The 13,890-nt window shown below is 38.7% G+C and overlaps 1 protein-coding gene across 3 annotated transcripts in view; it reads left to right on the top strand.

Annotated features, from left to right (window-relative positions):
- The window catches only part of rmnd1 (required for meiotic nuclear division 1 homolog), a 157,816-nt gene that overhangs the window by 106,497 nt on the left and 37,429 nt on the right, over positions 1-13,890 (top strand). For all 3 annotated transcript variants that reach the window (XM_063056289.1, XM_063056290.1, XM_063056291.1), the window contains 4 exons: positions 8,214-8,320; positions 9,963-10,027; positions 10,222-10,298; positions 13,535-13,655. In XM_063056289.1, the coding sequence (XP_062912359.1) occupies positions 8,214-8,320; positions 9,963-10,027; positions 10,222-10,298; positions 13,535-13,655 (370 nt within the window). The remainder of the gene's footprint in view (positions 1-8,213; positions 8,321-9,962; positions 10,028-10,221; positions 10,299-13,534; positions 13,656-13,890) is intronic.

A 13,890-nucleotide genomic window follows, 5' to 3' on the forward strand; every position in this document is an offset into this window, starting at 1 on the left:
AGGTTGAGGCCTTTCATCTAGACTCAGATTCCAGCATCTGCAGTCTTTTATGTCTCCATGACAGTAGTATGGATTCCTGCAGTAACACCTTGATGGATACTGTTTGGGCTCCCGGGCATGCAGGATCTCCGTTCATTAGCTGTGATCTTGTGATTACATCCATTTAGTCATGGAAAGGAGCTTGAAGACTTGTACAGCCAGATTTGGAAACAGCTTCTTTCCAACTGTGATAAGACTGCTGAACAGATCCTGACCCGGATCTGGGCCGTACCCTCCAAATATCCGGACCTGCCTCTCGGTTTTTTTGCACTACCTTACTTTCCATTTTTCTATTTTCTGTTCATGATTTATAATTTAAATTTTTATTATTTTTACTATTGATTTGTAATCCAGGGAGCAGGAAGCACAGAATCAAATATTGCTGTGATGATTCTAGTATCAATTGTTTGGTGACAATAAAGTATAAAGTATCTAAACTATCCACAAAGCTGATGCTGTACTCCTGCATGACATTGAACATTGCTTTCTGGCAAACATGACAATGCACCATGCCAATCTGCCCCATCAAAGAATTCATTTCAATCTTCTGCAACACAACTTATGCGCAACCATAGCCCTGCTGTGAGCTGGCATCTGCACTATCTTGTTCAGCACACCTAGGCTGGTATCTTGCTACATGTGTACCTTACCTCTAAACTATTCTCTGTGTCCAAGTTGGTGGGTAATGAAATCAATTGATAATGTCTCTTCTTCGTCGCTCTCTTCCATTATCTGAGCGGGCTGTAGTTCCTAGCTATCTAAATGATTAAAGGCACAGGGATATGCTACTAAGATGTTGGTAAGGAAAAGGTATGGGGCGCTTGATGGTGGTGGGTGGTTGGGAAGTTAAGTTGAGGTGAGAGATGCATTCTTACTCTATCTTCAGCCCGAGAAGCAAGCAATGGTGGAAAGAGGACAAGTGGGATGTGAAGTGAACTAAACATGAACAATAATTGAAACTTCAATATTTGTAGCCAGTGCAGAGACTTCTAGCTGGCTACTCCAATAATGGCCAAACTCATCACATTCTCTCTTCTGGTGGTGTGGGGAGGTGTGATGGTTAGGACATGGAGATGTGTTCATCTTTCTCCATTCAGCTCCTGTTGCATCTGGTTGTAGATCCCTTTCTAGCAACCCATCAAAGAAGGCTGAGGAGACTACTTGGGTGACAGGCTGTCATTGGATGAGCAAACAAGGAACATCTACAAGCAGTGAGATGTGGGTGTGAAGCTTTAGCAGTACTATATGTGAGAGCTTGCCATGGAGCAAAGTAGGTACAAAAACTGATTGTAGATAGTAGAATGATAGGTTGTGGTGAATTAAATACTAGTTAACAATGGTAGTCCTATTGGTAGAATGTAGCACTTCCCTAGTATTGACCACTAGTGCGTGAGATAATTGAATTTCTAAGATTACTGATTTGAGATCCTTTGAGCTAAGTTTGTGAAAATCACCTCTTAGGCTGTCTGTACCCCACATTTTTCATCTGTGCTGGGCCACCAGTAGAAACAAATAACCTCTCCTCCTGGGCTTAAATTTAGGAATACAATTCTGCAAATAACACTAATGATCTGCAGACAAATATTTACACCTATCAGAAAGATGCAGTACCTTCACTGGATTCACTGGGCAATGCTTTTGCACCACGGTGACATAAATTAAGTCACTGATACAGATGGCATAACCATCCATGAGCAATCTTTCACTCCCTCGGGTCAAAAATAAACTACTGGCTGTTTTTAATAGCAGGATACAATTTCTGCTCAAGAATGAGTTTTGTAGTTTTCTGCTTTTGATTTTCATTGTCACCCTCTTGGATTTACATTTCTAGTCTGCTAGTATTTATGAAATATCTTTGTTTTGCAAAAGTCTGTGGAGTAGATGGAGAAACTGGTGGATTTTTAAATTTCTTGAACCTTGCCAGACTAGTTAGCCTAACTGAAGTGAACGCTGTCTACAGATTGGCTTGAAATGTAGTATTCTTAGTTGTAGTTATTGCAAACAAACACTTCCATTCCCCATCCCCTTCAGAAACACAATTTGACTTGACATCAGCCCACTTCATTCTATCAACAGGGATTCCCTCATCTTTCCACATCTATTGCACCAGGTCTCTAGAGACCAGAGATTGTGCCAGTTTAGGTTGATGGACAGATTAGGGAAGCAGTTCTTTGCCCTTGCAGGAATGATTTTCCAGATTCCATATTGCCCATCTTAATAACTTGGTTAGATAATATCAAAGAACAATTGTCCTGCTACGTTCAGTGTCAATAAATTACTTTAAAATTTTGTTCAGAACTGGATTTTAGGAGATAAAGATTACAAATTGCTGAGAAATCTACTACAGAACAGGAAAAATGTAAGGTAGGGAAAGCTAAGGTTATTTGAGATTGGGGAATGCACATAAATGTTCTCTTTCCAGGGCATAAAGCTTCTGTATTTTATGGTATTAAGGTCATCTTTAGTATTATTGAAAACCAGTTATGAAGATTACGCAATTTAACCTTTTACTGGTTCACATGTTCATTTGCCAATACCTTAAATCTAATGAAGAAATTCAGCTCACTCTAGGTCCAATAGCTGTGGTCACTGCACCAACTCACATGTTTGTACAAATATAAATGTGCTAATTATCTTCCATTCATATATAAGAATGTCCTGGAGTAATATCTCACAAAACTATTTTTATATCTTGTCTAGTGTAATGCGACAGAGGTAATTCGTAATTTCATTGCAATTTATCGTATAAAAGAACGTGGTTCAATTTGACCACAACACACAGTGAACTAGGAAACTAGAATGTTCAAATTCATTATGTTAATTGTATTGGTAAAAAAGGAAATTGGCCAAAGTATATTCGGAAATTAGATTTAAATGTTTGTTGATAGATACAGAAATGACAAATATTTGTAACATATTTTCATTTATTTCAGTATGTAGCATTGAAGAATGGTAGATAGATTGAAAGATAGATGCTTTATTAATCCCAAAGAAAGTTACAGTGTCACAGTAACATTACAATGCAGGTATACAGATATTAGAAGAGATGTACAAAAGAATAAAAGGTAGGTTACCTCAAACAGTCTTACCGGAGGAGGTCATCACTTCCCCAGCTGTACAATGACTCGTTATAGAGCCTAATGGCAGAGAGTAAGAATGACCTCATATGGCGTTCTTTGGAGCAGGACAGTTGTTTTAGTCTATTACTAAAAGTGCTCCTCTGTTCAGCCAAGGTGGAATGCAGAGGGTGAGAAACATTGTCCAGGATTGCCAGGATTTTCTGGAGGGTCCTTTGTTCTACCACAGTCTCCACTGTGTCTAGTTTGACTCCTATTACAGAGCCAGCCTTTCTTATCAGTTTATTGAGCCTGTTGGTATCACTCGTGCTGATGCCATTGCCCCAGCACACCACCACATAGAAGATTGTACTGGCAACAGCAGACTTGGTATAACATGTGAAGGAGAGGCCTGCATACTCCAAAGGACCTCAGTCTCATCAGGAAGTAAAGGTGACTCTGGCCCTTCTTGTACACAACCTCTGTGTTGGTGCTCCACTCAAGTCTGTCATCCAGGTGCACCCCCAGGTACTTGTAGGTCCTCACCACTAATAATAACAGGCAGCAATGCAGGCTTAGTCTTCCTATAGTCCAACACCATCTCCTTTGTCTTACTGATGTTGAGCTGCAAATGATTCAGCTTGCACTATTTGACAAAGTCCTCCACCAGGGCCATGTATTAATCCTCCCATTCTCCCTTTATACACCCAACTATGCTAAGTCATCAGAGAACTTCTGCAGATGACATGACTCAGTGTTGTATCTAAAGTCTGAGGTATACAGAGTAAACAGGAAGGGAGACCATACAGTCCCCTGTGAGGCCCTAGTGCTGCCTGTTAGCTATGTCTGACACACAGTTCTGAAGCTGCACAAACTGTGGGCTGCCAGTCAGGTAATCCATTATCCAAGATGCAATGGAAGTGCCAATCTGCACTGAACAGCGCTTTTCCTCCAGCAATGAGGGCTGTATGGTAATGAAGGCACTTGAGAAATCAAAAAACATGATCCCCACAGTCCTCCTCTGCCTATCCAAATGGGAGTAGGCTCTGTTCAGCTGATAGATGACAGCATCTTCGATTCCAATGTGCCCCTGATAGGCAAACTTCAGGGAATCCAGGGTTGATCTAACCAGGGGTCAGAGGTGAGCCAGGACCAGCCTCTCCAGGGTCTTCATGATGTGTGAGTTCAGGAGTGGCCCTGAACTCCATAATTATTCAAGACCTTCGGTGGGCCTTTCTTGGATACTGGGACCACACATGATGTTTTCCAAACAGTCAGGGCCCTTTCTGGGCTGAGACTCAGATTGAAAATACGCTAGAGAACTCCAAACAGCTGCTCAGCGCACTCTTTCAGGATCTTGGGGTTCTCACCATCCTGTCCCAATGTTTTGCCATGTCTGAGTTTCCCCAGAGCCCTCTCAGCTGCTCAGTAGTGAAGGTAACTCAATGGGGAAAGTGATCCACCCATGGATAACTAAAGAGATCAAACAGTATTAGATTAAAGGAAGTAACTTCCGAAGTTGTGAAACAACGCAGAGTCCTGTGAACCAGGTAATTATAATTATAAAAGCTGATCAAGGAAAGATGGAACATAAAAGTAAACTGGCACAATAGGAGCTTCTACAATTCTGTAAAACTGGAAGAAAGTGGCAAAAGCAAATATAGATCCTCTAAATTGCGGAGACTGGAGATGTAATATCTGGGAATAAAGAAATGCATAAGGTGTGAAATAAACATTTCATAATTGTCTGTATTGTAGATGACACAATAAAATCAGTTGCATCAGGAATCAAAAGTCTATTGAGAATGAGGAGCTTTAATATTACACTGTAGAAACAGGTAGAAACTGAAAATCCAACAATACGGTGCACCTGAAACAGGGGCTATAGACATAATGAATACATTAGTGATCTTACATACTATGCATCTTAAAGGTAACAGATGTTATGCTAGCATCATAATATGATTAGGCAGTCAATGTGGTTTTTGAAAAGTATTGACAAATTTTTGGAGAATATTTTTTAAAAAATGATAGCTCCAAAAAAACTAGACACAGTACATATGATTTTCAAAATGCAGTTGCTATATTATAAAGTAAACCTCTCATTAAGGTTGGGGTTAAGAATCTAATATTGATTAAGAATTGGTAAAGGGCAGAAGTTAGTGTAGGAACAAATATTTTTCTTCCCAGTGTGACAGGCTGATTTTTGTGAATACCACAAGGATCATGATCCCTGGAGGGCCTCAACTACGAGGGGTGATTGATAAGTTCGTGCCCTAAGGTAGAAGGAGTCAATTTTAGAAAACCTAGCACATTTATTTTTACATTTACACACACAGTCCAGTGGTCATGGAGCATACGGATCCCTTTTTTGTAGAAGTCGGCGTCTTGGACCTCCAGAAAGTGGTCCACAGCAGGGGTGATTGATAGGTTCGTGGCCTAAGGTAGAAGGAGATGAGTTATTAACTTCAAACTTTCTGCATTTTCACTCAAAGAATTGAGCTGCACATGCATGTAATAAGAGCGGTATAACTCATCTCCTTCTACCTTAGGCCACGAACTTATCAATCACCCCTGCTATGGACCACCTGGAGGTCCAAGATGCTCTTGTTACATGCACATGCAGTTCAACTCTGAGTGATAATGCTGAAAGTTTGGTTAGTAACTCATCTCCTTCTACCTTAGGCCACAAACTTGTCAATCACCCTTGCTGTGGACCAGTTCTACAAAAAAGGGATCCGTATGCTCCACGACCACTGAACTAAGTGTGTACATGTAGGAGAGGACTGTGTTGAAAGATAAATGTAATTAATGTGCTAGGTTTTCTAAAATTGACTCTTTCTACCTTAGGCCACGAACTTATCAATCACCCCTTGTACTTACAAACTGTATAAGTGATTTGGATATTTAACAATCTGTCCTGCAGTCTGATGGTGCAAAACTGGATGGAAATGTGAGAACGATTAATCTGCATAGGAATCTGGACAGGTGAAATGAGTCAGCAGGAACATGGCTGACAGACTATGATGTGAAAAAGTAGAGATTATTTACCTTGATGGGAGAAATTTAAAAAAATGTGTTATGTGGTGAGAAATTAATAAATGTTGGTGTTCGGAGAGATCTGGATATGCTGGTGCAAAGCTTATATGCAAGTAAGACAAGCAATGAGAAAAAAACATGATATTTGGCATTTATTGTAAAGTTGTTGCAGTAAGAAAGCTTTGGTACAACTACATTGCAGAGGTGTGTGCAGCTTTATTCACCATAAGTAAGAAAGGTTATACTTTAATTGGCGGTGGTGCAGTGCATTTGTGGCATTTGGGGTGAAAAGTTGACACGTGAGAAGTGATTAGTCTACACAGAACTTAGAAAATTGAGAGCTGACCTCATTGTAACAGTTTTATGTGAGAGAGATTAAGAGGGTAGTAGTTGAGTGGCAGTTTCCCCTGGCTGGAGGATCCAAGACTAGGAATGTGATCTCCAGATGTTTAACAATGAGATAAGGAATGTATTTACTCAGTGAGTTAATAATCTTTGGAATGTGAAATTTAGACTGCTGTAGTAGTGCAATCACTGAGCACGTTTGAGGGTATCTGTGGATTTTGATAACTGCAAGAAGAGAATTAGAATATCTTATCGAAAAGGGGAGCAGTGATGGACTGTTACTCCCACATCACCACCAATTTCTTTCTTTCCTTATGAAAGTTGACTTTGATTTGATTTTCTTTTAGCTGTGGTATAAAAGATATTATTTTGGTCCAAGTATAGTTTACAACTGGGTTTCGGGGTGGAGATACATCTCTACCTAAAGAGGTGTAAGGCACTTCTTCCCTCTGCTAGCGTGTAGATCATTCTCGGGCAAGCTGTAGCCCTGATTAGCCCCCCCCCCCGAAAAGGGTCACATGAAGCCATGGGAGCATGGTCGTATGAGCAGCAGATGCATATCACAAGTCCTGGTTATGCAACTACTGATGCCCGGCAGACAATCTCTGAAGAGTGTTGATAATGGCCGAGGTCACCTATCTTGTAAATACACGACCCAGAAAAAGGCAATGGCAAATCCCTTCTGTAGGAAACTTTGCCAAGAATAAGCTTGGTACAGATGGAAGACCATGATCGCCCATGTCACACGTTATGGCACATGATGATGATGGTTTATAAGCCCACTTGGGGAAAAACACGCTAACACATGCTTCCTTAAAAATGTGTGAGATCATTTTTGGACAAACACTAGCATGTATTGTAGATGGCGGTGTTGATACTGAGCAAAGTCTTGGCTTATAGGATGACATTGTTCAGTTGGTAAATGGGCAGATGGAATTTAATTTGGTCAGTATGAGGTAGTGCACTTTGGATGGACTAATGGTTTTGGACATGCACAATGAATGATAGGAACCTAAGGAATATTGAGGACAGAAGCTCAAGGATCCTTGAAGGTGGCAACACAGGTTTAATAGTTGGTGAAAGCAAACAGGGTACTTAGCTTCATTAGCCAGGGCATAGTATACTAGAGCAAGGTTGTTATAGTGCAACTTTGTAAAACATTGGTTGGACCATAACTGAAGAATTGTATACAATATTGATCCTTATGCCATGGGATCAGTATTGCATTGGAGAGGATGTGGGGAGATTTACCATGCTGTTGTCCACAATGGAGAATAAACTGAGTTTATTTTCATGGATTAATAACTGAAGGGTAAGTTCGCAAAAGATGTACGAAACTGAGGGCATAGATAGGGCGGGCAGTAGAAAACTTTTCCCCTTAACAAAGGCATATAAAACTAAAGAGTGGAGGTCTAGCATAAGGGGAAGAGATGTAGCAGGGACCTGAAGAAGAACTTCTTCACCCAGGGATGGTTGGAATGTGGAGTGCACTGGCTGAGTTGGTGGTGGAGGCAGGTACTCTCACAGGTGATTGTGTCTAAGCCTTTCATGCCTTGGTGATTCATGCTGTAAAATGGGATTAGTATAAATGGTAACTTGATGGTTAGTATGGACATAATGGACCAAAGGGCCTGGTTTTGTGGTGCATGACTCCTATATAGGTAGGAGTTTGCACAATAAACAACTGTCCAGTATAATCATTATGCAAAACATTAATTAATTTATTTCATGTAGCGGACATTCAAAGCTGCATCGAGGAGAAATTTTATTGAATTCCAGCCTTGACTCTGGTGAATCTATTTTGGAAAAGTTTGCGTTTTCAAATGCACTTTCCTTGTCAGGTGAGATATATGCCTTTTTGGTTTTGTGATCCTTAATTGTATATTCGAGGTTATTGTAAGATAAACATTTCACAATGCTGGCAGTGCTTTTATATTTGTAATACTAAATTGCCCATGAACCATTTATTTTGACAATCTTTTTTTTTCCTGAATAAATATCCCTTTGAAGATTATGCCATAATATAAATGAAAATTACTTTGTTATTTGTCCTTTTTTAATGTAGAGAAACTATAGAACATATGTAAAGTAGCAGATGACACCAAGATTAGGGGCATAGTGGAGAGTGAGCAAGTCAATCAAAGCTCGCAGCTGGATTCAGATCTGTTGGAAAAGTGGGTTGAAAACTGGCAGATGGAATATAATGCAGACAAGTGTAAGATGTTGCACGGGGAGGACAAACCAGGGAGGGATTTACACAGTGAACGTAGGTCACCAAGGAGTGTGGTAGAACAGGGATCTGGAAATACACATCTATAATTCCTTGGAAGTGGCATCACCAGTAGATAAAGTCATAAAGAGAGCTTTTGGCACATTGGCCTTCACAAACCAAAGTATTGAATATGGGAGTTGGGATGTTATGTTGAAGTTATATAAGAAATTGGTGAGGCCTAATTTGGAGTATTGTGTTCAGTTCTGGTCAACTACCTACAGGAAAGATAGTAATAAGATTGAAAGAGTGCAGAGAAAATTTACAAGGATGTTGTCAGGACTTGATTTATAGGGAAAGATTGAATAGGTTTTTACTTTATTCCCTAGAGCATAGGAGAATGAGGAGAGATTTGATAGAGATATACAAAATTATGAGGGGTAGAGATAGGGTAAATACAAACAGGCTTTTACCACTGAGGTTGGGTGAGACTAGAGCCAGAGGTCATGGGTTAAAGGTAAAAGTGAAATGTTTAAAGGGAACATGAGGGGGAACTTCTTCACTCAGAGGGTTAGAATATGGATCAACCTGCCAGCAGAAGTGGTGAATGAGGGTTTGATTTCAAAATTTTATAAAAGTTTGGGTAAGTATAAGAATTGAGGGGTATGAAGGGCTATGATTCAGATGATTGACAGAATATAGTTCGGCACGGACTAGGTGGGGTGAAGGGCCTGGTACTCTATGACTCTGACTCTACCTGGGCCCTCTACACTCAGTCTCAGTGACAAAGCAATAATAATATGGCTATTTTTAAGGCTAGTTTCTTCATGGAGGAGACAGGAGCTCAAGATCATGGATTTCTTGAAAGGTTCCTCAGAATGGGATCAATCGTATGGCCAGTCACATAGCTGGGATTAGAGTCATATGGGTTAGTGGGGTTAGCCCTTAACAGTTTTCATTCTCATAAAGGCATTAATAAATCGATCATGTTAACAAAGCTTTGGCATTTTTCATGGTGGTTTTTTAGTGCCAACCTGGAATTTATCAGATTTGTCTAATTTGGTGTCATCTCTTGCTGTTTTGCATCTTTAAACACTTCACAAGTAGAAGAATGGATATTGCATGATATGATATAATGTTGCTGCAATAATAGAACAGTGTCAATATTAAATCCATTTCACCATCAAAAATCCACAAGAATAAGGTAATTTACTTGCAAATTGCTGAAATAATTCACAATTTTTAACATTTGTTATGTTTCTAATTTTTTGTAGTGAAACTTGCCATTTGGGAGGTGTCACTTGATAATTTTGTTGAGTCCATTCAGTTTATTCCTGAGGTGAGTAATGTAATAGTTCTGTGCTTCAGACTGATGAACAGTATAATATTGATTAACATAAAATTAACGTGGATGGTAAATATTGAGCAAATACCGTGGATAATGACTCTTAAAGATGGAAATGTTTTAAGAACATTTCTGAGGTGTAATGTTCCTTGATATTCTTACATTTTATGATTTAATCTACTCTTCAGATGCTGAAAGCTGGAAAACAGGTGAAACTTTCACGATCAGAAGTTATGCAGAAAATTGGTCAACTATTTGCCTTGAGGTAAAAATCATAAGAAAGACTATTTTAAGCAGTAAAGGACAGATTACAAAAACATTCTGGAATTAACTCTATGGCCAGATGTATCCACAATTTCATGAATTTCCTCATTAGAAAACAAGTTTCTCACTTGGAACTTTATCAGATATTCTTCAAGAATCCATAAAAGTGCCTGACATCTGTTGGCATTGCTGTGTCCAAGAAATTTCTCTGGTTCATTGTACATGAATTATCCCTTATAAATCCACACTGGTGCAGTCTGGCCACCGAAAAATTTCATGACATTCATTCACGATGTCCTTCATCACTCTCATAAACCTCTGACAAAAGATGTTAGAGTAGTTGGTTTATGATCCACTGCTTGCCCTCTTCATTTCAGCAGGTGGCATGCAGTTTTCTAGTCCTAGGGAACACCCTGCTACCAGTCAGTACACATTTAGAATGGTGCTAGTAACAGTAAGATCGGTGTATATTTTAGCTATATCAAAGTTCAACATTTATTATCAAAGTATGTATACAGTATACAGCCCTGAAATTTGTCTTCCCTGCAGACAGTCACATAACAAAGAAGAACCATGAACCAACCTTTTTGAAGAAAAAACATTCTGGAATTAACTCTATGGCCAGATGTAGACATTCTGGAATTAACTCTATGGCCACCCTCACATGGGCAAACACCAACAAAAAATCAAGGGAAAATAATATAAAACACAAAACCAAGAGGCTTATTTCAGTACCGTTTATGCACTTTTTGTCAACTTGAACATCTACAGAATACATTTTTTATTGGTTAATATGCCATTTGTGATATATGTACTGTGCTTTGCACCTTGATCCTTCAGGAATGTTGTTTTGTTCAGCTGTATACTTGTGTAGAGCTGAATGATAATAAATTTGAACTTGAACTGTCTCGGAAATGCAGACCTGGGAGGATTCTAGTTAGTTGATGAGTAGTGTTCTGTCCTCCCTTTAGAATTCCAGGAAGGAAGCCATTTGGAATGAAGGATTTATCTGTAATGTAGTAATTTTATGCATTATTGGTTAAGTCAGTTTTGCTGAGTCTCCTTCCCACCTTAATTTCCTAGTAACATCTGGAGTCCTATTCTCTTTGTCTTTATAAGTAATGAGACAAGGTGACTAATCTACATAATCACCATTTTTTTTTCATTTGTAATATCAAAATTGTTGTTTTTCAAGCATTACAGATTTATCTTGACTTATGTCATTTTCCTAATGAAATTGTCAACTTTTATGTCTTATCCTTCCATACACCCTGTGGTTTTGAAGCTCTTATTCATTGCTCTTCACCTTCTGTTTTTTTTGGTGTATCTTTGCATTTGCCAAGGTCTCTTATTTTTTTTTCTCTCTTTTAGTTTTGTGCTTCTATATTTCTTTAGTCTACTGCTTTGTCTTTGAAAAGGTATGCTTTCACTCCTCAACTGATTCGGTATTACCCCCCCACAAAAAAAAATATTTTTAAAAAATCTTGTAGTGATCTGCCACTGCAAAAGATACAAAAACTAACAGAGATTTGCTCCATTTATCATCTGATTAGTTGCTGTCACATTGTGTGGTGCTCAGTCTTGCTGAGATCTATAATCTTATTAGCAGCTTTGCTTTTCTCCCTTTAGGATGTTATGTTAAACTCTATTATATTATGGTCACTATTAGATAAATGTTAATGCAGCATTAGGCTATTAACTAAATCGGTCTTATTGTTCATTCAGTCTCAAGTGACTCCTTGTTAGAGAACCATGTTTATGCACTTTACCACTTCATGTCTGCCACAAGTAGATCTTATACATATCTCTCTTAATTTTGTAGCACTATTTGCTTTTTAAATTAAAATTGCCTCATACAATAAATGCTTAAGGGTTTTGCCTTCACCACATAATTTATTAGAAATGTAAGTGGAGGTTTCCCAACATCCAGCTGGAAATAATCAAAGTAGAGCTGGATTAATTTTGATGGCATTGATGCAACCTTTCACTGAAAAAAGTTGTTAACTTAATGATTGTATTGCTGACATTTATTAATAAAATCCCCATGTATACCTAGAATTATCAGATTCCTCATTGCTAATTATTCTAAATACAAGATTGCTATCGTTACATGATAAGTAAGAATTCTGACTGCAAAATGCAGAATAACTTAACTGGTCTGTCTGACAAGATAGAAACTGTATACAACATGTTATTATATACATTTTTCATGTCCCTGTCAGGAGGTCACTAAATGCTTTACGCTTAGGTGTAGTCACAATTGTAGTGTTGGCAGTGCATCAGAAATATTGAATTCAGCATGCAAAGTGACATAATAATGACCAGATAATCTGTCTAAGAAATTAAGAATGACGGAGAAATATTCACCAGGATATCAGGATTACTCCCCAGCTCTTCAAAATAGTACCATGCTGGACTCCACATGGAATCCAATGGAGTAGCATGAACTTCTGCAGGCCTCCCAGCTCTCAGGCTCAGAAATCTGACCAGGCATATAGTATTGTTAAATTTATGAAAGTCAGCTGCCAAGAGGAAGATCACCAGAACCTCTTGTTTCATTAATTATTTTTGGTAAGTGGCTAATGTTAAAACTTGTTTCTGTTTATCACAGTTACTCTCAGTAACATTGATAGCATTGACAGCTGTTGAGCCTGGTTGTGAAAGCTGTTTTGCCAGCGGAGGCTAGCATTGAAAATGAAGGTACACTGCAATATACCTCATCAGTGTGCTGGATCCCTATGGGAAACTGCTCCCACAACCACTTTGGGTGAGACAGTAACGTAGCCCAAGGGCAGGCTCCTCTATCATGGAGCACCAATTTCTCCCTCAATCTTCATTTCTTCATTATTCTTCACAATAAGGGAAGAAATTAGTAATGGAACTCCTGATTTGATTTTGAACCAAACATCTTCAGGTAGCACAGGTTTCAGGGATGGTGACAGTCGAGATTGTTATACTATTTGTGGTAACTGCCTGCTTTCCATACATTTTAACCTGAGCACGAATAGCAGTAGAACTGAGTTGTTATGTTTTTCATTGAGGAGGAGTCTAGAATATGAAAGGTGTAATCTAAGAAAATTGAAGAATTTCTTATGAAGGGAAAGCATTTATTTCAGATTTTTCATTTGCATATTTTTTACTGATGACTACTGGATTAGTTTGTAAATATTAATGTAAGAAATCAGTGGCACTCTCAGCTCTGATCTGTCTTATTACCTTAAATTTATCCCCTTTCAGACATCGTATCAACTTGAGTTCAGATCTCTTGATGACACCTGACTTTTACTGGGACAGAGAGCACCTAGAACAACTCTATGACAAAACCTGCCAGTTTCTGAACATCAACCGGCGTGTAAAGGTGTGTGTTGACCCAAGAAATAAGATAATTATCACTCTTTGTAGTTGCTCAAAGTTCAAAGTAAAATTTATTATCAGAGTACATACATGTCACCACATACAACCGTGAGATTCTGTTTCTGTGGGCATACTTAGCAAATGTAAAGAACAGTATCTGTAAATTATAACACCAGATACTGCTAACTGTGCAAATACAGGTATAAATAAATAGCAATAAATAACAAGTATGAAATAAC

The sequence above is a fragment of the Mobula hypostoma genome, chromosome 8 (genome assembly GCF_963921235.1).
Source record: "Mobula hypostoma chromosome 8, sMobHyp1.1, whole genome shotgun sequence".
In the NCBI taxonomy this organism is placed as follows: domain Eukaryota; kingdom Metazoa; phylum Chordata; class Chondrichthyes; order Myliobatiformes; family Myliobatidae; genus Mobula; species Mobula hypostoma.